Consider the following 25,402-nt stretch of genomic DNA (forward strand, 5'->3'; position numbering starts at 1 on the left):
AACCATATTATTCTTTTTTTTAAAAAGATTTTATTTATTTATTTGACAGAGAGAGAGAGAGCCAGAGAGAGAGGGAACACAAGCAGGGGGAGTGGGAGAGGAAGAAGCAGGCTTCCAGCAGAGGAGCCTGATGCAGGGCTCGATCCCAGAACGCCGGGACACTTAACGACTGAGCCACCCAGGCGCCCCCATATTACTCTTTACTCTCAAAAGGATTTGACACAAGCTGAGACCAAGGGCGCAATTTGGCCAAAGGGCACAGTTTTAGGGTCAGAAGTGAAGCTGTGAATAGGCACTTGTATCTGCAAGTACGTTTTAGTAGTTTTATTTTTGTATTCTTTTTGGATTTGTTATTATCGTCATTATTTACATTACCGTGCTAGGCTTTTATCCCTGCGGCTGGTTATGGTAATGATGCCCTGGGGCCTCCTTCCATCAGGAGGAGAAAAAAGCCTCCTGTTTTGACAGCCAGGTGAGGCTCGGGATGGTGTGGGACAGGTACAAGGAGACCAGAAACCGCATGGGTGCAGTTCAGCCACCCAGGGCTAGAGCTCTATGGAACCAGATTTCCCTTCCCACAGGACATTTGTGGATTCATCTGAAAAAAACTCCACTAATGATCACACCAAGGAGACTGTACTGTTTGTAGGCACTTGAAGGACTGATGGTCCCTTAGCAGCTGTTAATTATTTTCCAGAGAAAAATTAAAACTGCTTTCTTTTATAATAAGATTTACTTTCTTTATTAATTTTATAGTGTTTTTTTCCCTCCCTGGCTCCATGACTTTAAAGATCTCTCCTTGAAAATCTTCCCAGTTTAAAAGGAATCAAGTTAAGACAGGCCAGGTTGCTATGTGGTACAATGGCCATTCAAAGTGAGTATGAAGAAATATATCCCTTTGGGCCAGTGCTGAAGATTAAGAGAGAGACAGTCACCTAGGAAGCCGGGCCTATTCTCCAGTCTGAGAACAGCTCTTCCCTGCTAGGTCCTTAACTAATTTTATCCTCTGGGAGCCAATGTGGGCATTCCTCACATTAAAAGTGATTTAACATGTATCCCACTCTCCCATCTCAAGTCCTCAGGGCTCATACACAGTAAAGAGATGGTCCCAAATGTTCAGAGGCTGAAAGCAACACACAACCTTCTTATTGAGCGATTTTTAGTACCTCCAGGTGGTAACTAGGTCACAAGCACACAATTTAGCCTCCGATCCTAATAAAGTATTCATAAGAAACCCGGATCTCATTAAGTGATCACAGTTCTTACATACGTCAGGGAAATATTGTCCTGTGAACTCCAGATTTTAGTTCAATTTCACAAGTAACTGTAGAGAAATGCCTTTTCTATCTACCAAGTTTTGAGCAGTCCCTTTTCCCAAACATTATCTAAGTAATAAAACACAATAAAGAACCAGAAACAATTCTAAACTATTTTAAATTATTATTTTTTCTCTAACTTGGGCCACGAAGATTGAGATAATTTCCTTTTCTATTTATTAACGTGTCTATTCTAGTAGATGTTAGAATATTTTTTAGCAAGCTCCAATTTTCCTCTTTGTTTTATAAAATACTTGCTAATAATTACAGGTTAGGTTGACCACAACCAACAAGGGAAAAAAAATTCTATAGGTTTGACACTTGGAATAACAGTTCTTCTCCCTACTATATTTCTGAGAAAAGCTCCCCTAAAAATCATTCATCCCCACTAAAAATATACATCTAACACAATCTGTGTCAATGTGCTGACAATCTGTCATCCTAAAGCAATTCCTTCAGCTGTCATTGAACAGATAAGGAAAAGGAATTGACTAAATATACTAAATGTGGGCACAGAAGGTGTTTGCATTTTTGAATAGCGGTTTATGATTTACTCTAATATTCATATTTGAAGGTTAAGGAAATGTACAGAAACATAAGCATTTTAACTATATTCTTACAACTCAGAAATAATGAGGAATATGAGGCTCTGACAGCCCAGTGATACGTAAATAAACTCCTGCCGCCATACCTTTGAGCCCTCTAACCTTGCAGGAACGAGAAAACAGAGTGGGAGAAAACTCCTTGCTGCTGTTCACATATGCACACGTAATGTGCATGCCTGACTTTTCCAGGCTTGAGTGTCTCGAGGAAGACTAAGCTTCGTTTTGTCAAATGTTCTCCAGGTCTCTACGGTATAGAACCGATATTCTGATCACAGCCCTACTTGTTGAATCAAAACGTGGGCATAGATGGATGGATCACCCTTAGCAGGCCTACCCAAAAATAAAGTGTGGGATTACAAAAAAGTGTGGGATTATGGGAGAGAGGATGTGTGTATATGGGGTGAGGGGTGGCAGAGAAGGGAAGGAAAGGGAGAAGCTCAATATAAACAAAAGACTTCTGATAGATGTGGCACTAGGCCTGATTCAAATATCTAAGAGCCATTACTAGAATATCTCTCTGCTTATTAAGATATAACTTGTATACAGTTCAATTCCCCTTTTTAAAAGTGTACAGTTTTAGGAGTTTTGACAACTGCATGCACTTGTGGAGCAACAGGAAAATCTGATACTTCTTGATCATCAGAAAACTAATGGTTTCGGTGTCATGGTCAGGTCCGGGGCGGGGGCGGGGGGGAAGGATCCCGGTGTATGGAGGGTAGATAGCGTTCACGGCATTGGGCAGTGTGCCCGGTGCCTGATCACTACACCTCATGGTGACAAGGTCCTTGAAACTAGGTTTCTTTCCAATGACTTTATCATCTGTACAAAAAACTCATCCGCATCCCCAAAAGTGACTGGCTCAAAGGAACACGACCCAAAAGATAAAGAAACTTGTTGGCCTGATGGGACATTCATTAATTTGCTTGAAATAAAAATTGGTATAACTAATTGTTTTGGGGATTATGGTAACTTAACGAGTTACTCCCTCCACCCCCAAACTTTGTGATTCAAAACAATGACACCATTGATTCTGCTTACAGATCTAGAACGGGGCAAGGCTCAGCAGGGATCGCACATCTCTGCTCCACTGCTATTTCTAGGAGACTGGGGGCTGGAGTCCTCTGAATTTTGCACACGGACACAGCTGGCAGCTAAGACCTTGGAGAGCCTGTTGGCCACAAAGTTTCATGTGGCTTCTGCATGTGACCTGGTCTTCCTACAACAGGTTGGCTGGGTTCCAAGGGAACCTACCCTTGGAAGTCACCTGGTATCTACTGCTTGAGGCTGTTACAAAGGTCCACGGAGATGCAAGGGAAGGGAACACAGTCCCCACTGCTCAGTTAGAGAAGTATCAGAAGCAGTTTGTATGAAGAGCATGGGACTTAAAAGACATATTGGTGTAGCCACCTTTGGAAGATATAATCTGTGGCTCTTTTATGAGCCACCAAGATGAACAACAACAAGAATGATCTTTCCGAAGTGCAAGTATCATCACATCACTCCTACTGTGCTTAAAATGCCATGACTCACACATATCCAAGGCTTAACTGATGTCATCCCAATTTTCTCTCTCACACTTCCCATACCCAACCTTCAACCATTCAGAGCTCCTTGCAATTTTGCAGACTCACTTGTATACCCTCTTCCTAGGGAAAGCTTCCTTCTTTGCTTTTCTCTGTTTACTCTGAGCCATGCCCTTCTGTAGGATGTTCTTCTTGGAAGAAGCGGCCTGCACCTGTGTTATGCCAAGAAAAGGGACCTGTATTCTCACCCTGCCTTTGGCCCCCGGCCAGTTGTCTGACCTAGGGTTTTATTCAATTACCTGAGCCACAGTTTCTTCGTGTTTCCATTCCTTCCCCTTGAAAGATGTTGATCTCAAGGGCACTCCTTAACAAAATCCCTCATGCTAAACAACAGCTGAGTCTCCTTTCCAGGGAACCCAACCTGCAACGAACAGTTTGGAATGATCCCAGTCTTTTACTACAATGAAAAGTAAAATGCTTACAACTCATGCCACTGACAATGGGCTAATCTCCCCCAATATATAAAGAACTCCTAGAAACTAAAAAAAAAAAAAAAAAAAAAAAAGAGTGGAAATGGCAGTACTTATCAAAATTATTAATGCATTTACCCTTTGACATGGAAGTCCCACTTCTGGGAATTTATCCAACACTGAAGCAGAATTTGTTGAAGGAAAATGTTGAAGTTGGAAATAACCCAAGTGTCCATCAATAGGGGACTGGTTAAATAAACTATTTACCTAACCGAACACTCTACAGTTGCAAGAAGAATGAGGAGGCCCTCAGCATTAATGTGGAAAGTCCCCTGGGATATATTTTAAGACACAAAAGGAAGGGGCAGAACAGGTGTCTAGAATGCAACAGGTGTCTAGAATTTTGTGTAAGAAAGAAAGGCATGATGGTGAATGATCACACAAGCTGGTGTCTGCATGAACAAATGCTGGAAGGATGTACCAGGGACACCTCTAGAGGGAAGGGGGCAATGATGAGGACAGACCCAGAGATAGGAGATTTTATTTTGTTTAATTTTCACTGGGGTTTTAAAGTCTAGAACCATGTGAACACATTACCTTTTCACAGCAAGGAGTGTTTGTGGTTTTTTATTTTATTTTTTTTGTTTTGTTTTTGTTTTTAGAAAAGAACCAAATAAAAACAAACCCAGATGACTGGATTAAGAAGATGTGGTCTATATATACAATGGAATATTACTCAGCTATCAAAAAGAACGATTTCTCAACATTTGCTGAAACATGGACGGCACTGGAGGAGATAATGCTAAGTGAAATAAGTCAAGCAGAGAAAGACAATTATCATATGGTTTCTCTCATCTATGGAACATAAGAACTAGGAAGATCGGTAGGGGAAGAAAGGGATAAAGAAAGGGGGGGTAATCAGAAGGGGGAATGAAGCATGAGAGACTATGGACTCTGAGAAACAAACTGAGGACTTCAGAGGGGAGGGGGGGTGGGGGAATGGGATAGACTGGTGACTACCGTAAGGAGGGCACGTATTGCATGGTGTATTGGGTGTTATACGCAACTAATGAATCATTGAACTTTACATCAAAATCCAGGGATGTACTGTATAACATAATTTATTATATTATGTATAACATAATATAATAAAATAATAATAAATAATAATAAAAATATTATTATGAAAAAAAAACAAACCTCAGATCTATTTGTCATTAATTTTGTCATTAATTTTGGTGGAAAGAGCAAAGTAAGAATTATGAATCCAATGTAATATTTTTTCCAAATGACCCCCTCTTGCCCTTCACCATCTATGTAAAATATCTTTTACCCACTCACTTCAAATGCCAGTTTAATCATAAACCAAAGATCCGGCTGTATTTGGTTTTTGTTTGCTCTCCTTGATTCTACTGATCTGCTCATGCGTAGTCCCCGACTGCTTTTATTGCTACACCTTTGTACTACGTGTAACATCTGGCATGACAAATCCCCTTCATACTTTTATTTTTAAGATTTCCAGGCTATTTTTTTCATATATTTCCTTATTATCTTCAGTATTTCCTTGTTTAAATAATCACTTCGATGCTTGTATGTGTATATATGCATGTGTATGTCTCTGTGTGTACAGATTTCTCCCCATCCCAGAGTGGGGCAGGTCTTTCTGTTTATTCACATTGACTTTCACAGTGGGACTTGTCTTATTGTAACTCTAATTTGCTTAAGTTCGTTTTGAGTATTATGTATTTTTGATTAATATTTAACTTAAATCTTTTCTGACTCATGGTAGGCAGAAAAACTTGATTTTAATTATCATTTTAATTTTGTCCTTCAGAATTCACTCTACCAACAATAAAGACTTGGTTGTTTTAAGGAGAATTTGTTTTTTTTTCCCTCAGTTATGCTCACTGTTTAGAAACCACTGATTATCAACTCTTGATGTGGGCAGATATCACTTGTGAGATTAATGTTGCGACAGATGCCATAGAAGCAGGAAGAAAAGGCGAAGCAGCAGTGAACTCCAGCTAGAGGCAGGTGGACCATGGTGTTGGCTATAGTTACAAGAGTAGCCGGCGAGGAGAGGGAGGCAGGCAGAGGCATCCTGTGAGAGCTCCTCTGGGAGGTACCCCAGGTATTTCTACACAGACAGATTTCTATCGAACCACACAAACAGAGGAAAGAAAAACAAAACCCCAAGAGCATGTGTACATACATGGTTCCTGTAAGTATATGGCAGTGCTGATTCCAGGAAGCACTGGAAAAACAACGGTCTCAGGAGACCGGGGTAAAAACAAAGGCCATATGCTTGGGTGGGAAGAAAATTCCATAGCTGCTACAGAACGTCCCTGTAGCGAGTATTCCCAATCTTTTCAGATGCATTTAGGGTTCATGCTACAGAACGTCCCTGTAGCGAGTATTCCCAATCTTTTCAGATGCATTTAGCGTTCATGCAACAACATATTAGGAGTATGTAATGTGAGCTTTTAAAATTTCCAACAAGAATGACCAAGTCAAATGCATATTTTGCATCAGCTAATGATTATGAACAGATCAAAAACAAGAGAGATACCAAAGAGAAAGACATTTTTCACAGCATTACATTTTGGCTAAGTTTCTCTGGCTAATCTCCCCCCACCAAAAAAAAAAAAAAAAAAGGCAGCATATACAAAATGCATCCAGCTTTTATAGATTCAAAATAATCTCAGGAACAGAAACAGCAGTGAGTTCAGGAAAACTTATTTTCCACTTTCATATCAACACATACTAGCGGCCAGGGTATACTGACTGCACTGTTGTTTGCTCTTATGGTGGAGTGTTCCAAAGCAGGTGAGCTTCAAGCACCCTGAAGGCTGGCATAATTGCTAGAATTCCTGGATACTTGAAGGCTATAGTCAGCCCTGGTAAAAAAAATACCCAAGATCAGCCATAGCACTTTACCCACCTGAAAGTACTGGCATTATCTTTGTGGACAGCACAATTCCCACCTGCTCTGTACGCATAGAGACAGAGACTTGTGTTTTCAGGTAACCAGCAGGCACCTGGAGGAGGTGATCTTTTTGGACTCTAACACAGGGATACGTCTTGGTCTGGCCCAGCCTGGAGGACTAGCTTCAGTCAACATGAGATGGCTTGGCTTTGAAAGAAACGAGCGAAGCTCATACTCTGGGAGCAGAGGAAACTCTCTCACATGGAGTCCTTCCCGCAAACCCCAACAGAGTGCACTGTTTAGGGCCTGGAGTTTTAAGGGACAAGGACATCAATTTCAGTGTTTCATTTAAATGCTTTTGATGGAACTCAGGCAAAGTGTGAGAGCATCAAGGATTCTGGGCTAATTAATGAAATCTGTAAATGCCATTCTGGGTTGGGAAGAACATCAGGCCACAGATGATGTTAGAAAAACTATTTCTCAGTTATAAACAGATGACCACATTACTGGAATACAACTACTTATTAGCACCTGAATTGTTAGCAATACACACACAGGAGGCAAGCAAACTTCATTAATCTAGCAGATTGAATCATGGTTCTTCTGCTCTACAGTGATTCCATACAGTTGTAGAGTATAAGAGGGGCTACATTTAAGGTAGAACTTTTTAAAGAGGTAGTAAAAGTGAGACTTACCTCATCCTGAAAGGTTCCCAGCAGAGGGTGGACTGGATGACTGTCTGCTATTGTAGGGCAGAATCCCATTCTGAGAGGAAGGATGAACTAGAAAAGCCTCGAGCCCACAACACTAGAGTTGAAAGACTGGTCAAATATTCAATATCTTAAAATAATGCTAAAGGGCTAATTTGAGGACTCTATGTGGTTTGGCCCCATGCTAAAGGCTTTCCTGTATGGTTTTACTTAATCCTCACAAACTCTTTGATGTACGTACATTATTGTCCTCATTTTACAGGGAAGGACACTGAGGCTGGGAGTGGCCAGGAGGCATGCCCGGATTTGCAGGGCTGGCACAGGAAGCAAAGCCCCCAAGTGGCCTGACTGCAGAGCCTCACCCTGCCCTAACACTGCTGCTGTCTGCTCATGGCCACCGCCAGTGAGACGGCAAATGGAAGACTGGTTGTAAGAAGACAAGTCTATGGGCTCCTGGCCCTTCCCCTCTCCAGAAAGGTTAGCAGAAAGTGTTCACCAGGCCTACTCACCCCTCCACCACCGTCATCTTGCCTTGTTATGATCAGTGTTACTCCAGTCAAATTGTATTCATGTTCTTCCTTAAACTATGATGTCCAGTGACTTCCTGGGCCCTAGTTCACAACCCCTTGGGACTGGGCTTCCGGAACTCCCCAACCATGAGAAACCCTATTTCCAGAATGGACTACAACTAGGCACTACAAAGAATAAACCACTGATGCTCACAACAACATGGATGAATCCAGACGCGTTACGCTGAAGACCATGCAGTGGTATAATTCCACCCTCAGGACCTTCTCAGAAAGGCAGAACTACACAGTCAGGAAACAGACCCGTCACTGCTAGGGACTGGGTATAGGGCTAGGGTGGGCTCTACAAACAGGGCCGAGAGAGCTTTCTGAGCGCTGGCGCTGCTCTTTAACGGAGCGTAGCGGTAACGACACCACTGTGTGCATTTGTTAGACTCACAGACCCAGGAGAGACTGTGGACTCTGGGAAACAAACTGAGGGCTTCAGAGGGGAGGGGGGTGGGGGACTGGGATAGGCCAGTGATGGGTAGTAAGGAGGGCACGTATTGCATGGTGCACTGGGTTATACGCAAACAATGAATCATGGAACACTACATCAGAAACTAAGGATGTACTGTATGGTGACTGACATAATAAAAAATTATTATAAAAAAAAAGACTCCTAGACCGCACGCTGGAAAGGGCTTATTTTATTGCATGTAAATTACACCTCATAGAAAAAGAAAGTGGTCTATCAGTATACCATACTAATAAATACCTTCAAAGGAATAAAGAAAACCAACACGGCAAGGCTAACAAGGAGGTAAAAGTTCCTAGTTAGTACTTAACATTACAGAGAAGCAACTTTCAGATTGATGAGGGGTTGACAAAAAGATTATCAAAACAACACGCAGCTTAGTTAAAGGAGCAATAATAAACCTCATCCTATAACCTCTGGATAAAAGAGGCCAACACTGTAATCAATATCCTTTTATCGGCATGCTCTGGAGGTACAGGCGGTACTTAGTAACACTAATCTACTTTGACTCCCCTCACTTCGAAAGATGAAGCAAGAAAGCAGACGCATCACTTCTTGCACCTTCTTTAAATAGTCCACTGGATCTGCCAGGGCACTGGAACGAAGAAATGAAGGGCACTCTAAACTCCCAGAACACCTGTTGGAAACCAGTATCGTGGCTCAAGTGAAAACCAATATACTGGCTCCAATGAGTTGTCAGAAGGCAAGGAAGATTATTTACCACTTAAAAGTACAGGCATTCACTAGAGGAGAGATGAGTTTTCTGATGTGATACTTATTCACAGCAGCTATTTTAACCGAAGGTCAAATCCAAAAGACCCCTAAGTACAAGAAAAAGAATGACGAATTTCACTTTCATAATCACATTTTACTTGCTTGTCAAAAAGTATTTTAGAACTATGGGCCAAGATCTATTGTTCTTTCCTAAGTCAGGCTGAGCAATTTAGAAAAAAGGAGAAGAGAAGGTGCCCTGCTCCTGGTCCTCTCAAAGCAAATGGAGAGTTATCCAAAAAAGAAAAGGCGATCATTTTCCATCATCGGAGGGCTACGTTACAAACTCCCTTTGCCCTCTTCCCACTATCTTCTCCTTCCTCTGCTATAGAAGGTATTCTTTCTGTTGTCACCTTAACTTTTCCACAGCCTATAACTGAAGTCTCTGTTCTCAATCTTGGAGTCTCAACCACCCTTAATCAAATGTCACTGAAATTTACTTGCTCAGAATGGTGCTACGCGGGTGTAGAGAGATGAAAAGGGATAGATAGGTGTGATTGGGGGATTTATGCTTAGACACTTTCCCAAAATTAATTTTAAGAATTAAAGGGTATCTGGGGCGCCTGGGTGGCTCAGTCGTTAAGCGTCTGACTTTGGCTCAGGGCGTGATCCCGGCGTTCTGGGATCAAGCCCCGCATCAGGCTCCTCGGCTGGGAGCCTGCTTCTTCCTCTCCCACTCCCCCTGCTTGTGTTCCCTCTCTCGCTGGCTGTCTCTCTGTCAAATAAATAAATAAAATCTTTAAAAAAAAAGAAAGGGTATCTGATTTCAGAAGTCTTAGGAAAGCTGGTCTCTACTAGCAGAAAAAAGGACAGGAAGAAATACAGAAGAGCAACACAAACGGAGTAAAATGGCAAGAAAAACCTAATTGGTAAAATCAACTTCACCAGAGTGAAAATCTAAGAGTTTCAGGTGAAATAAAAGGTAGTCTAAGGTAGGAATGGGTTTAAAGAATGCAATCAAAGGGACGCCTGGATGGCTCAGTTGGTTAAGTAAGTGTCTGCCTTCGGCTCAGGTCCTGATCCCAGGGTCCTGGGATTGAGTCCAGCATCAGGCTCCCTACTCAGTGGGGAGCCTGCTTCTCCCTCTGCCCCTCCTCCCCACTCACTCTCTCTCTCTCTCTCTCTCTGACAAATAAATATATAAATAAATCTTTTAGAAAAAGAATGCAATCAAATTAATCTTTTATTCTCTCTCAAAAGATGAGGTTAAACAAATTCTAAATCTGAATTAATCTTCTAATACTTAGAGTGCATAGTTCTCTTATGAAAATTCCACCAGGAAAGATTGAAGTTAGACCAGAAAAGTATTTCCTAAATAGAAAGCAGAAATATAATATGCTACTTAAATAATCTTGTCTTATATTCTAAACACACACACACACAGTCCAACAGATTCTGACATGTCAGCCTCTATTGAAATGTGTTCAACTGATTATCTGTTTATTGAGCACTGTGCATTTAGTCCTGTCTGGAGGCAAAGTCAGAAAGAAAGGGTTCCTGCCCTTAGGGAAGTCAGAAGCAACTTGATAAATAGAAATAACATTCACCGTGACAAGCACGAGTACTAAGTTACGCAGGTGCTACATCTGAATGCAACAGGACCTAAAGGAAAGGAATAAGAGAGGAGTAAGTTGGAATAAGTGAGCTTTAATACATGCGGTGATGAGCTGACCCCTCCCGTTGCTGGGGTTGCTTCGTTTCTGCCACAGCACCAGGAGGGGAGGAAAGAGCAGGCACCCGAAAATAAGGCCCAGCTTTGCACACAGCAGACCTCTCAAAGTTCACATCACCCCTGGAGTCCCTTGCATTGATTTGTTTTTGGACCTGTACTTTTTTCTCCCCCCTCAGGGAGGTTTTATGAAGTTAGAGACTCAATTTTTAAAACATCAATGGCTAAATACATTTTTTTAGGATGTTGGATCTTTATAATGAGCCTTTCAGGTAAAACAGCTGCAAAAACATCATTAAAAAAGCATATATTGTCAGATGTAAAAGGCAGCAAGCTAGAGTCTATTTTTATAAAGTTCAAAGTGATGGTATATCTTGTAAGGGAACTCCCTCCAGACTGTGAATATTTCTCTGGCTTTATAACAACTCCTCCCTGTCACCCCTCCCCCCCTCCACCTTTTGCTGATAAACTCCCAGCTCCATAAATGGGCAGGAACCAACTGGGCTTTGGGAGAACATTCCAAAGCCCAAGCGCAGCCAGTTCTGCAGCCATCTTCCTACTGAAACATAAAACCTAGCAAACTACACTTCTTCCCTCTTGTTTACTAAGGGCCTGGTGACTTCTGACATTTATCACGGAGCTGGAATAAACAGAGAGGGTTAAGTGGGACAGACAGGTGCGGGCCTCTCTCTGGCATGCCAACCTAACCCTCTCCTCCAGCCCCCCTCACTTGATCGGCCCCTCTTCATCCTTGAGGGCTTAGCTCAGTTCATCCTGGAAAGCTGAGGCTTCCACGGCTGTAAAGCAGCACTTCTGAGAGTCCTCATTGTGCACCGCACGCTGTCTTCCTGTAAGCCAGCACCCCGCAAGCTGCACTGTAACTATGGGAGTCTAATCTGCATCCCCTACTCACTTCCAAGGCTGGGGGCTCATTCTGGTTCCTGCATTTGGATCCCACGACCCCAGAATGCTTGACTTGGAGAACAAGGATGCCTGAGGCAGGGAAAGTATTCTTCAGAATGTCCCTACTTCTAGCTAATTCCCATTTGTAAACTACCCACTGGAAAGCCATTCTCAAAATAGTTTTTCTTCCGACTATTAAAATTGTAATTATTGCTCAACAACTATCGGCCCCAAATAGGAACCACCCAGGTAATCACTAACTCGACAAGCTGGGATGTTCGTGGAAAGGGTTTGGCACGAGACTTGTGCATACAGCCACGTGCTGTGCACGTCGCCAACACTCCCCACCAAATGGGGAACTTTGCAGAGCTTATCCCAGGGCCCCTGGTCCTAGCATTCCACCTGCCATGGAGTCGGTGGTCAACACCTGCTTAAAGCTTTTACTAGAAAATGGATAGGTTCATATTTGATGAAGTCACAAACTCTACAGATAGGTCTGTACGTTGACTGTGCTTTTCAATTCACCTTCACCTATTAACATGCTACCATTAAGCCCATGACTCCAATCTAGCCCCTCAAAGAAGGACTCTTTATCAGGAAATACAAAGCTGCCTCTGACAACAAAGATGCACGGGACAGAAGGCGAATGAAGCTTAGCTCTCAGGAATTTTGTCTTCTACCATAAAGAGATCTCTTATGTGTCAAGAATGATATACATTTTTTGAGATATATTTAAGTTGTGCATTATAAGCAAAAAGGGGAAAAGTATTGGATAATGTTTTAAAGTTTTAAAACATCTATTCTTCATTGATTCTAACATTTAAAGCAAAATCTACCCAAAGCTAGTGCTTTCTTTCCCCGTTTACAAGGCAGTCTGGGTTACTCTCGGGAAATAGATGCCAGTTTGGAATATGGCTGAGCAAATCCACAGCATCTTTGTACATTAACATATTTAAATTAGGTCTCCACAAATAAGAAGCTAGTCAGACAATAAGTGAAAGAAGGAGCTGCCTTCAAGTAATTTACATATGATTATTTTCAAACAATAATGATCTGAAAAATGGAGGAAAAAACCCCCAAACCTCTCAGAGGTCCAACAACAAAAAACTGTAACACAGCTAAAAGGATTACGTATATGTTCTCAGAAAAAATAAATTCAAAGTACTTCTCTGAGAGTATTTTGGATTAGAATGGCAGTTTATGCAGGAACTATAATTCATTTTACTGTTTTAGATTTAAGACACAGGAAACAAAGTGCTGGTAAACCTTCTGGACTATTCTAGAGCACAGGCTTTTGCTTGTTTGTTTTAGACTTGTCAGATATTGATAAGTCTTAAGTAGCTTTCAATGAAATTCTGTTGATTGGGTTGCATTTGGTCTCAGATTGCTGTGGTTTAAATCTCTGTCTCATCCTGTGATAATATTCCAGACCTCTATGCTAAATATGCATCCCAGTTCCTGGCCAGTATCCCGTACCAGTTTAATGACCCCAAGAAAACTTTACTATTTCTTATATATGGTGCCAAAAATAAACAGACACTCTAAGTGGTATAAAATTCCCATTTTTTCACATCAAAGCCTATATGTTATGGTTATTCTCTATATCAGGAGCCACCAACGAATCGTCGTCATAATTTCAAAGTCTCATCTCTTTTTCAAAGATGATTTGGTGTCTTTTCTTTACATTATACCAAAGTTGATAAGGGATCTGTACCATAATTTTTTGAATTGCAGGTTAGATTCAAGTAATTTTCCCTATTGGTTTCCTATTTGCATTATATTATCACTAACAATTTTCTCCATTCTAAATAACCTTTTCTCAGGGGTTCAGAAAGTCTGTGGACAAACAAACGCACACCTAGTAAATGTTTAACATGCTGAGGCTGTGATGCTTGAAACTCTTTGTTCTGTTTTGTACTCTATTCAGGAAATTCTGAATAACAAACGCCTAGTTTGTTCAATAGCGTAGGAACTTTAAAAAATTTAATCAACTCTTCTCTCTTTGGGCATTATCACAGAGCAGTCACATGAGGACCTCAAAAATGTGTAGGAATATTTCTCCAATCTTTACATTTAAGGTAAATTCCTCCCATTGCCCAAATCAAAGAGTTTTAAAAAATCAGTCGTTTCTTTCTGCTTATAAATTATGCTGGGAAATGGTTACATAATGGTCATGATTTATGCCCCAGGTTAAAACTACAAAATTACATTAAAGGTCTCTGCATACCATCTGTCCTACATACTGACATACACATTTTCTGAAATTGCTTTTACTGTGGCCCTTGCCTACTCCAGAATGAAAAAGGAATGCCAGCCTCCAACAGCAACAGAACTCCTGTCTAGTTATTTAGATCCCCTTCCCAGGCCACTTATATAAACCATCCAGCCCTATCTTCTTGCCTTGGTTAACTTTATTATTTTATTTATTTTATTTTATTTTATTTTTTATTTATTTTATTTAATATTTTATTTTATTTTATTTTTTTAATTTATTTTTTGCCTGCTGCTCCCCCTACTTGTGCTCTCTCTCTGCCTTGGCTAACTTTATTCCTTTTCCTGCCCCCCACCTCAGACACCAGGAAAGCACCCCCTCTAGCTGGCGGACAGGAACCCCATCTGCCCCACAAGGCAATGACATTATGCATGGGTCTAGCCCACAACAGAATTTTACCTTCTGAGAAATATGATCTTTCTGGTCACAGCCACAAAACTTAGCATTTAATTGCTAATACAAAACAAAATGACTTGTCAAGTTTGTTCTCCAAACATTCAGTGAACTCTCCAAAGCATTTGGAAAGCCTGGCTGCACATTTTTGTTTCCCTCCACGTGACTAAAGCCACAAAGTGCTTGTGATACTTTTTAAAATGTTTTTAGGATTCTTTATTGTGGTAAAATACACACAACATACAGTTTACCATCCTAATCATTTTTAAGTGTACATTCACGTCTTTGTCATCTGTCTCCAGAAACTCTTTGTGACATTCTTGTCATCGTCTATGCGAGGCAGGCAGAAAACTGCCAGTTAAGTTTCTAACGATAAAATCTAGTTTTAATTTATAGAACTGTATGCCTAATAAGGGTGTATCTAACTGTGTATTAATTGTGCTTCGATAGCAATGATTAAAAACAGAATCAGGAGGGACACGGTGGGAGATGAGGCTGGTGACAGTCAGGATCCAGACCACGAGGGGCAGGGGCATGAAGGGGGACATGGGGATTTCATCAGGAGCCACCGGAACCTTGAAGAGTCCGAGGAGGACGATGGCACTCACTGCCAACATTACTGAGCACCTATGTTCCAGAAACTGCGCCAGCCACTGGAATCACGCACAGGTGCATTCAGGAAGCTCATCCTGGTTGCATTCCAGACGGCTGATGGGGCAAAGCTAGTGGTCTTTGCTATCAAGCAGGTGAGATATAGATTAAGGCAGCAATGGAGGGAATGGAGAGCCAATGTTTATGTATTTTTCGTTTTGCCTATTGATAGGGTAACCACGAAATCAGATTCCATCATTTTGTTCCTATTTTTTCATCACTTGAGCCAATGGTTACTTCAGCCTGAATAAATTTGATGTGACACATCAAATAGCACAAAGGCCGGTCAGCAACAAGGAACCTGGGGTACAGATAATAATACATAAACCTGATCGGGTGTTATATTCAAGGCACTGTGGTAGTAATGCTTGAATTAGATCACTGTCATTTGGTAGAATATTTATGGCTGCTTAGAGGGACGGCTGTTATTCTATAAGGCTCTTTGTGGGTAAAAAGGGAGATGACTTGAACATTTATCAATATAGGAATGGTTAAAGAGATTGTAGGAAAACATACTGTGAAACACCAGGCAATGAACCCATATGTAGTCACGGGGATGATTCCCCCAAATACACTGGTAAGTTTCACTTCAACTGCAGAACATATTACAAAGCATGAGGATATTTATGTAAAAATGTTGATTTGTTTGTACATGTAAACGGCTCTATAAACACAGGAAAAAGTCATAAAGGAATATACCTGAGGGCTGGGGATGAGAGTGGAGGGAGCTTGCAGGTGGTGTTCCATATTGCAGCGAGGACAGAACCATGTATTGCTTCCACAGAAAACTCAAGTTTTAGAGGTCAGTGTACCAAGGGAGCAGATCGTATTAATTATAGGCTCATAGGTCTTCCATACAATCTTTACTGGTTATTCGAATCACGATGATCCTCATAATAATGGCCAAGACTCTATGAGTATGTATGCACACATGCCCACTTGTGCAGTTTTTAATCTGCCAAACTGCTTTTAGACTGCATTTATAAATGACTGACAGTTACTTATATCAGAGGACATTGAGAAGGGAACATACTTGTTGTTGCAAAGGGTTTCTTCTTGAGTTACAAGAAAACCATTGAAGAATACAATTTATTCTCAATTAGTTACAAGGAAACCTTTAGAATGCAAAACTATTCATTGCAAAGGAGCAAATCAAATTATAATAACCTTTGATCTTTTGGTTCAAAACACACTAAAATACCATCCAAGTAGAACTTTCCTGTTTTTAAAGTTATATTTGAAATGCATGCTGATGCCACAGAGGTTGGGCAGACACTGAGTCAATGCTTTCTGGGCTCAGTTGAGGATTTTGTTTTTTCTTGATTTTCAAATTAAATCTCCTCAAAATACTAAGCAGAAGACTGAGACCAGAGTGGTGGAGACTACTTAATTTTTTAAATTTTATCAAGAATGTTTTTAAAGGCTGTTTACAAAAGACCATGTACAGCTGTGGTTCAGCTACAATTGAAAAATTAATTTAAGGAATTCACATGGCATTTTCAGGGCCTCATTCCAAATGGAATTTTCCAGACAGACAAAAATTGTACTCTTCTCATCCTTAGTCCTCTTGAAGTTTTTTTTTTTTTTTTTAAAGGCAAGATAGGAGGTGTAAATGACTAAGAAGGGCCCCGGAGGAAGTTCTGGGAAGCTAAAGGGTTGGGAGCTTCATGTAAAATGTCGTGATAAGAAGTCTAGACTATCTGTAATTTGCTGATTTTGAGGAAAACCAGATTATTAAGAAATCCTGTGAAGCCAACCACTACAGTAGGAGCTGAAAATGCATGTGGGACTTGGGATGGCATGTGGGAGCAGGGATTCCCACACTCCTTTAGTCCACAGCACTGATTATCTATGACCCCAAGTGACATTCAGGAGTGACTGCTATCACGGAGGCAAAAAAAAAAAAAAAAAAAGCCCCAGAAACAGAAGGACAAACACACTCAAGTGCCAAAAAAAGAAAAAAATAGCAGGAAGATAGAAACTATAAAATCTGTTACACACAACATCTCGAAGTTCTTACTTGGAGGGGACTGAGTTGAGTATTATAGCCTGAGATGAGCAGACAAGGCAAGCAGGATGCCCTTCGTGTAAATGAGAACAATGTACAACTTGCAACACTCAGGAAAGATACTCATTAGTAGTTTGGTTACAGACTGAGTGATGTGAACCTTTATGTTTCACCTGAATATTCTATAGGAAAGAGGGAGACAATTGGGTAAAGAATTGTGTAGTTACAGTCACATTAGCAAACCACTTGTTAAATTCCCTGAGCTGCGTCAGGACCACATCAGATAAAGTTCATCTATGTCTTGGTTATTATTTCTGCCAAGAGTTGAGAAACCAGACACAAAATAACTCATAACAGACTGAGGTATTAACACCAAATGCAATTAACATTGCTTTTCTATTTCTTCACAGAGTGACCGCCTGCTTCCTCTTTTCTCAACATACTTGGAAATCTATTAGTCACGTTGGCCTCAAAAGCCACACCTTTGCAGCAGAGCAGTCCTTAAAAAGGAGGAAAGATGTAGCTGGTCTTCCCACTGAGTTCAAACAGAAAGTGCCCATTCTGCTTTTTCTTGCCCCTCCCCCCTCCTACTCTAGTCCCTCTAATAAGTAAAATAAATGTGCTTGTAATTGAATCAACATCTTCTGAAAACCAGCTTGACAACCCAAGAAGTTCACGGAGATATTTTTAATTACCTTATTTGTTTACTTCCCACTTACTCCCACACCTCCCCCATTTAAATAGTATTGTCCAAATATCCCAGAGGCGATGAATCAATGCTTGGGTAACTTGCAGATGCCATGAGAAATAGAGCAAGAAATCAGGCCCTCTCGTTCTAGGAAAGAAAAGAACGACCGGGTTGCCTGGAAACGTCCCTGTGCCCACCAAGACAGGTGCGAGCATCTGCTGCCCAGGCTCTGACCCCCCTGGGAGGAGCAGGCTGTGAGTGACAACATGCTACGTGGGCCAAGGACACCAAGGCTGCCCGCATTGTTTCCTCGACATAAGGACCTCGACCTGTGAGGTGTCCCCTGCTTCATGGAGGTCATGTGTGTCACAGTTTCCTGTCTGTCCCAGCAGGACCTTTTAATTTCACATGAACAAAATCCTTTCTTGCAATTACCTAAAATATGTGAAGATGCCCTTTGCAAAAGCCGCCCCCGTTTCCCCCCTACTTGAGGAAGAAGTTGGCCTGGCTCACCTCGATAATGTAGAGGACCACGTTCTTATAGAAACAGTACAGGATGCACTTGGTCACCCGATTGTAGCTCCAGGCGCCGTGGACCAGCAGCAGCTTCTCCAAGTAGGAAAACTGAGGGGGGAAAATGGCAAAGTTCAGGAGTGTCCATCCTTTAGGAACAAAAGTCACAAAATGTCCTTTGGGGACAGACAAGGTTGAGGAAGCCAGATTCTGCAGAGAACTTGAGAAAACCATTCACTTCCAGAAAATAAAGACAGAGCTTTCAGGTCCAGTGAGGACAACTGAACTCTCCTCTTAAATCTACAAACTTAATATTTCCCCCAAAGGCCAGTGTGGACTTCTCATTGTTGTTCTTGTGAATTCTGTTTACACAAATACTTTTTTAGGGTCTTAACTCTTAGGAGAAGGTGACCTCTTAAACTGGAAGAAAAGCAAAGCATGGTGGCAACCAGATGCTTCTATCCCATCAGATCTGATGGTGACTTCAGGAACAAGGACAGGAGCCCTCGCACACCAGTACCTTTTTTTTTTTTTTTAAAAAAAAGGATGCTCATAGATACACGACCTATTTCCACTGTCAGCTCACACATTAAAAGCAATTGCACATGCACAGAGATGCAGAGACGCTCAGGCACAAACACACAGCCTTACCCGCCACACCATTTTGTTCTCCTTTTTTGCTTCCAACTAGTACAGAGTACCTCTTGCTAGAGTGCGATGCAGTCAAGAAAAGCAAGAAGCCAACAAGCGGCTGATACTAAGGTGACAGGGATGGAACGGCTCTTGCAATTTGAAATACTGAGAACTATTCAATAAAATCCCTGAATCCTCTTTGGGCAGGGGGTCTTTGGGCACCACTTGAATCCTATCCCCTCAGCCTTCTCTTTGCCTGGCTTCACTTTCGGAGCCTACTTCACAAAGGTCCCCCAAAGCATGAGCTGGAGGAAGGGAAGTGAGGAGTTTTTTGTTGTTGTTTTGTTCTGTGAACTATGATGCGCTCTGGCATGAAGGCACCATTGGGGCGATCCTGTTTGTTTGTTTATTTATTTATTTTGCTTTTTATTTTTTATTTTATTTTATTTTTTTAATGTTTTTTTATTATGTTATGTTAGTCACCATACAGTACATCCCTGGTTTCTGATGTAAAGTTCGATGATTCATTAGTTGCGTATAACACCCAGTGCACCATGCAATACATGCCCTCCTTACTACCCATCACCAGCCTATCCCATTCCCCCAGCCCCCTCCCCTCTGAAGCCCTCAGTTTCTCAGAGTCCATAGTCTCTCATGCTTTATTCCCCCTTCTGATTACCCTCCCATTCTTTATCCCTTTCTTCCCCTACCGATCTTCCTAGTTCTTATGTTCCATAGATGAGAGAAATCATATGATAATTGTCTTTCTCTGCTTGACTTATTTCACTTAGCATTATCTTCTCTCTTAAAAAGTTAAAAATTGAGCTACCCTATGACCCAGCCATTGCACTACTGGGTATTTACCCCAAAGATACAGACGTAGTGAAGAGAAGGGCCATATGCACCCCAATGTTCATAGCAGCATTGTCCACAATAGCTAAATCGTGGAAGGAACCGAGATGCCCTTCAGCAGATGACTGGATTAAGAAGTTGTGGTCCATATATACAATGGAATATAACTCAGCTATCAGGAAGAATGAGTTCTCAACATTTGCTGCAACATGGACGGCACTGGGACGATCCTGTTTAAATTCATGATTTCTGCACACTGATTAGCCTTGGACTGCACTGACACCCCCCTTGGTTGCCTTGAACTAAAACCTTAATTCCCCCGTACCAAGTCCCAGGGCAGTCCTTGGGCTCGTTCTCTTAGAAGAGATAATCAGGCTAGATTGAGAACATCCATAAACTTCAGAAATGCTTTTGCTGTTGCAAACTTCCTATTAATTTCTGATTACTTTTGAAATTAAATTTAACTATCGGTAGAAAAGAAAGACTCTGATTGGAAATGTAATTTTTTTAAGGAAACATTCTCTTTCAAGAAGAAGCCACATAATAATTTTCATTAGCCCTGAAGAAGGGATCTTAATTGGACATGACATCACATTTCGTGAGTTCTTCCAGGAGATCGGGGTAAGGCGGGTCACTCAAAAGCTATATGGCCACTTCAGAATGGCAGGAGTAGGTGCATATGGAAAAATAAAACTCTCCATAAAAGCTCATTAAGGATTCCAAAGGGGAATGGGGAATCATAAAATAACTGGCTAAACAAATAAAAAGGAAGTTTGTGTTTGACCCGGACCCCCTGATGTTAAACTTCAGTGGGCACAGAGAACACCTGCTGGAGTCATCCGGAATGACTCAACGTTAGCGCTACAATGATTTGTTTTGAGGGGAAAAAAAATACATATATCCTAAATCAAAATGCTATTTTCAGGAGGTCATTCAAAAAATGTTAAGAAGGTAGGGGATGGGAATGATCGTCTCCTGAGGAGAACAGGCAGCTGGGGCCAGAGGCACCATATCCTCCGGCTGCCAGCACAGGCCACCCATGGTCAAGGCAGCATATCAGCAGGCGGCTGTCAGTTCCAGGGGCTGCGCTGTGGATAAAAGCACAGGCAGGCAGGGAAGAAGTAGAACTGGAGCTTTGCCTATTTCATCATTTTCCCCAAGGACTGGGAGCTAATGTTTTTTCTTCTGTATATAACCTTCCAGGGCACTGCCTCAAAAACCCAATCAAAAATGTATTCATCCAAATGCAGTAAAGTGACAAAGCCCAAGATGTTAACTTCAACCAGAGACATTTATCATTTCATTGGGGGCAAACAGACGCATAAAATTGTGGCCTCTCTTGCTTCTAACTGAAGTGCAGGAGGCACTGTGTCGGGTGGAGACGGTGTAAGGCAAAGAGCAATGCTACCCTGAAGCAACAGGACTTCTACCTGATCGTGGGCAGGACCACGGACAGGAGAAATGAAGACCCACAGACACGTGCGGCCATTCGTCACTTCCTCTGGCAGTGGTGACTATTACACCGGTGGGGCAAGAAAATCCCTAACTCTAACTACCTCTCCCCGTCCTACGCTTCTTTGATGCTTTTAATTTGAAGAGAGCAATTGCTCCAGATTCCACAGCCTATTAGTATGCAGTTTCAATAAAGCAGGTCATGGAATCTCCCTTCCCCAGACATTTTAAAGAAAAAGACAGACAAATATTTGCCTGGAACTCCTAGGAAACCTCTAAAGATCCCTGCCAGCCACATGATGCTATAACTCAAGTATTTAATAATGCTGGGGTGTATAACATCTACAGTTGCTGACAGACTACAGGAAGCAGGAGTCCCACAGGCCTCGGAGTGGCTGACTTGGGAAAGTGAATGGGCAGGTGTGCAGGGCTGGTCCCCAAGGTCACGTCCAGGTCTGGTGTTCTCTGACCCTGGATGCGCGGACCTGAGGCAGGTCACCCAATGTGAAGGAGCCCCAGTGTTCCCACCTGTACAATCAGAATTCCTTCCCCTACCTACTTTAGCAATTATCTTGAGGATTTATTTGAAATCCACAGAGAAACAAGATTGATTTCATGTACTTTCCAGAGCCATGAGGATTTTGTAATTCCTCCCTGTGTTTGCGGAACCACGAGCTGGGAGGGAATCTGAGAGGTGATCTAATGCAGAGCCCCGCTCTGGGGCGGTAGGCCCCAAAGCTGCACAGGACCAGCCTGCAGCCCTGGGTTGTTGGCAGCTCTTTCACAGTTTATATGCAGCCCCTGATTTCAGCTTGCCAGGATAAAAAGCCATTATTACCTTTGCTCATGTGATTAAGGTTAACACATTCTTCAAATGACTAAACCCTGGAAGGACATGAGGGAACCTAGCTAACCACCAAATAAGCAGGCATTTTACCATGACATACTGCAGTCTGTTGACAGGAGGAAATGATCAGTGCCCACTATGAGGCCTAGATTTTCTGGACGATCAAGCAGGCCAAATGATCTAGATATGTCACCTAAGGCCGGGAGGTTGGCTATTTTCCTTCACTTTTTGGCTGTCATTGAGGAGTAGCCTTGCTTTCATCCTCAGGCCATCTGTTCAGTGAACTACAAAGTGCATCAGGAACCTCTGCAGGCAGCATCTGATCCAGAGAGGAATGGGCTGAACTTGGCCTAACAGCAGGAGGCTGTTTGCCACTGACCGGGGGTTATGGCTACAACACCCTGGTTATGGCTACCAAGAAGGTGGCAGTTGTAAACCACTGCTTTCCTCTGGCCTCGAATGCCTGAGGAGAGAATTTTCTAGCACCTTCTGAAAAGAGGACAGATTCTGGGATGGGGATGGTAGAGAATGGATGTAATGAGCACAGCCATTCTTTAGCAGGGGATGGCTCAAGGAAAAGCCCATGCAGCAGATGTGGGAGTTGAGATTGAGAGACTATCATTAGTAGGATCAGACACCTATCTGTCAGGAATGACGCCCTGCCTGGAGGACAGAAAGCTTGGCCAACCTCACAGCTAGCAAAAACCACCACAATCACCACAACAACCAGCAGCACAGGGCCTTTAAACTGCACAAGATCAAGGCCACAGAGAAATCCGAATACTCTGGTAATTTTGTCTAGACACAACCTCAAAAGGGGTGGCAGAGTTCTTACGGCTGGACTGAAGGTCAAGCATCAATAAGACCTTCATACCCATTGGATGCCTATGACAAGACAGCTGGTCAACCATGCCTCTGACCTGAGCGATGGCATAATCCGAGTTGTTGGTTGCCTGCATGCCTTCATTCCCGCTGATTCCTACACCCACGTGAGCTGTCTGGATCATTCCAACGTCATTGGCACCATCCCCAATGGCGAGGGTGATGGCCTTTACTCGCTTCTTAACCACATCCACTATCTCAGACTTCTGCAGAGGAGACACCCTGTAAGAGAAGAAAGAAATGATGACTATATGCGTCTTTCCAGAGGAAACGGCTGTAATCTACATTTAGCTGCATTAAAAGGGCAGTTATTGGACAATTTCCAAATCCAATACATACATTTTATGCTCATGTGCAAAGAAGCTTTCAGAAAACAGTAGCTTGTGGCTTTCAAGTATTTGCCAACTACACAGATGAAATACACAAGTCAAAACTAACTTAAAACACAGCCTGTTTGTAATCACTCTGCCCAGTGGGAACCATACGTGCAAACTCCTCAGAGGCACATGTGCCCCCCCTGCATGATAAAGGCCAGGAAGCTAGTTACAGAGGGCTTAGGGAATGTCTTCCGAATAAATCAGAAAACTAGCACAGACCCCATATTTGCTTTGCTGTTCATCACATACAACCTAGGGCTGGCAAGGGAATTTTCTGTAAAACCTGCTTTCACAGAACGGAAAAAAAATTGGCAGGACTTGAGAAGTACAGAAAGAGGACCAGAGTGAGAGAGAAGAAGAAAGCCTTCCCCTTCTCCCTCTCGGAAATAGAGGCAGTGTCTGAATGGCAGCCAAGGCAGGAGGATTTTAAGAAGAGGGGGAGGGTGTTGCAGGGACAGAAGGTCTACCAATGCTCAACTGTGCAGAAGCACAGCCCAAAAGGGGGTCTTTGCTGAAGAGGGGTTGTTTCTGTAAGGAATCAAAGAATGTGAGCTATTTGTCATAAGCCCTCAAGTCATCTGGGAAGAAGACCCAATATAAATCTATGGGGTCTAAAGCTCAGCAATGTTAATTATAATGAAGTCTTTGTTCAGAGGGTAAGACCAGACAACACAATGACTTGATAAAACTACTAGTACTTCAGGACTGATTTATTTTAAATTCTGAACTGGTGAGCTGATAGTCACTTTGGGAAATTTACAGGTAAACTCCTGAATGACTAAAACACACACACACACACACACACACACACGCAAACACGCGTGCACACACATACCACACATGTGTGCACGTGCACACACAAACACACAGTAAAAGGCCCTTCCGGGTTTCCCAGAGATATACTAGCTGCACCCACATACGCACTATACTTGTAAACTAGAATAGACACTTAAAGACTTTCTCAGTAGAACTATGACCTCTCATATGGCCTCTGTCAAAATATCAGTTTCCAACAAAAAACTTAAAATTTACCTTACATTTAATTTTACCAACCTAGAGACCTATCTGTGTTTGGGGAGATGGCAAGTTGAATTTAAAGCACAGTTACTCTGAGAGTTCTTGCTCAAAGAAATGAAAATTAGCAAGTTAGAAAAACAGAATCTATAGGTTGAAAGGCCTTTAGGAGCTAATGTTGTATGATCTACTATCTCTTTTATCATTTTCACAGTGATTTTCAATAATGGGAGTTTACTGCCTCCTAGGGCAATTGCAACCATTAAAAATTATTATTATTACTTTTTTGTGGTTGATAAGCTGAGCATACCTCAAAGTACTAATCCTGTCCTCTGGGTTAGGCTAGAACAAGTATAACTCTTTTTTCAAATATTAGGAAGGCTGAACTAGAAAGACACCTTATCAAATCCTTCCTCCAAAAGTTCAGTATCTGCTAGCTCACCCATGATTTAATAGGCATGCTTCAGAACTTACAAATAACTTCCAAGTACGATCTTCCAGACAGCTACAAACTGAGCAGATCAGAACAGAATCACCATCTCCCTGGAGCAGATTACTAGACCTAGGTAATATATATATATATATCCTAACAGGAAATCACTGGAAGCTTTACTCTGTCCATGACTGACCCTCCAGGCATCTAAATGTAAGCAATTTTCATGGACAGGGATATAAGCTGTAGCTCTTCCTTCCACACTTGGGCAAGGGCTACTTGGAGCCAAGGGCTGACCTGGACATTCCTCTCTCATTAAACTCCTGATTGGCAGACACAGCTCTCACAATTCTCATCTGCTACACAAATGTGATTTTCCATTTCATCTCTAAGCTCAATAGAAGCAGAGATCAAATATGGTATGGAGAAAACAATGTAGGATTCGAAGTT

The 25,402-nt window shown here is 42.0% G+C and overlaps 1 protein-coding gene across 2 annotated transcripts in view; it reads right to left on the minus strand.

Annotated features, from left to right (window-relative positions):
• ATP8A2 (ATPase phospholipid transporting 8A2) overlaps positions 1–25,402 on the minus strand; it is a 564,765-nt gene that overhangs the window by 196,001 nt on the left and 343,362 nt on the right. For both annotated transcript variants that reach the window (XM_045797080.2, XM_045797081.2), the window contains exons 26-27: positions 23,167–23,350; positions 18,463–18,573 (exon numbers count right to left, since the gene is read on the minus strand). In XM_045797080.2, coding sequence (XP_045653036.1) covers positions 18,463–18,573; positions 23,167–23,350 — 295 coding nt within the window. The remainder of the gene's footprint in view (positions 1–18,462; positions 18,574–23,166; positions 23,351–25,402) is intronic.

The sequence above is a fragment of the Ursus americanus genome, chromosome 10 (genome assembly GCF_024610735.1).
Source record: "Ursus americanus isolate L20-20 chromosome 10, mUrsAme1.1.p, whole genome shotgun sequence".
Classification (NCBI taxonomy): Eukaryota; Metazoa; Chordata; class Mammalia; order Carnivora; family Ursidae; genus Ursus; species Ursus americanus.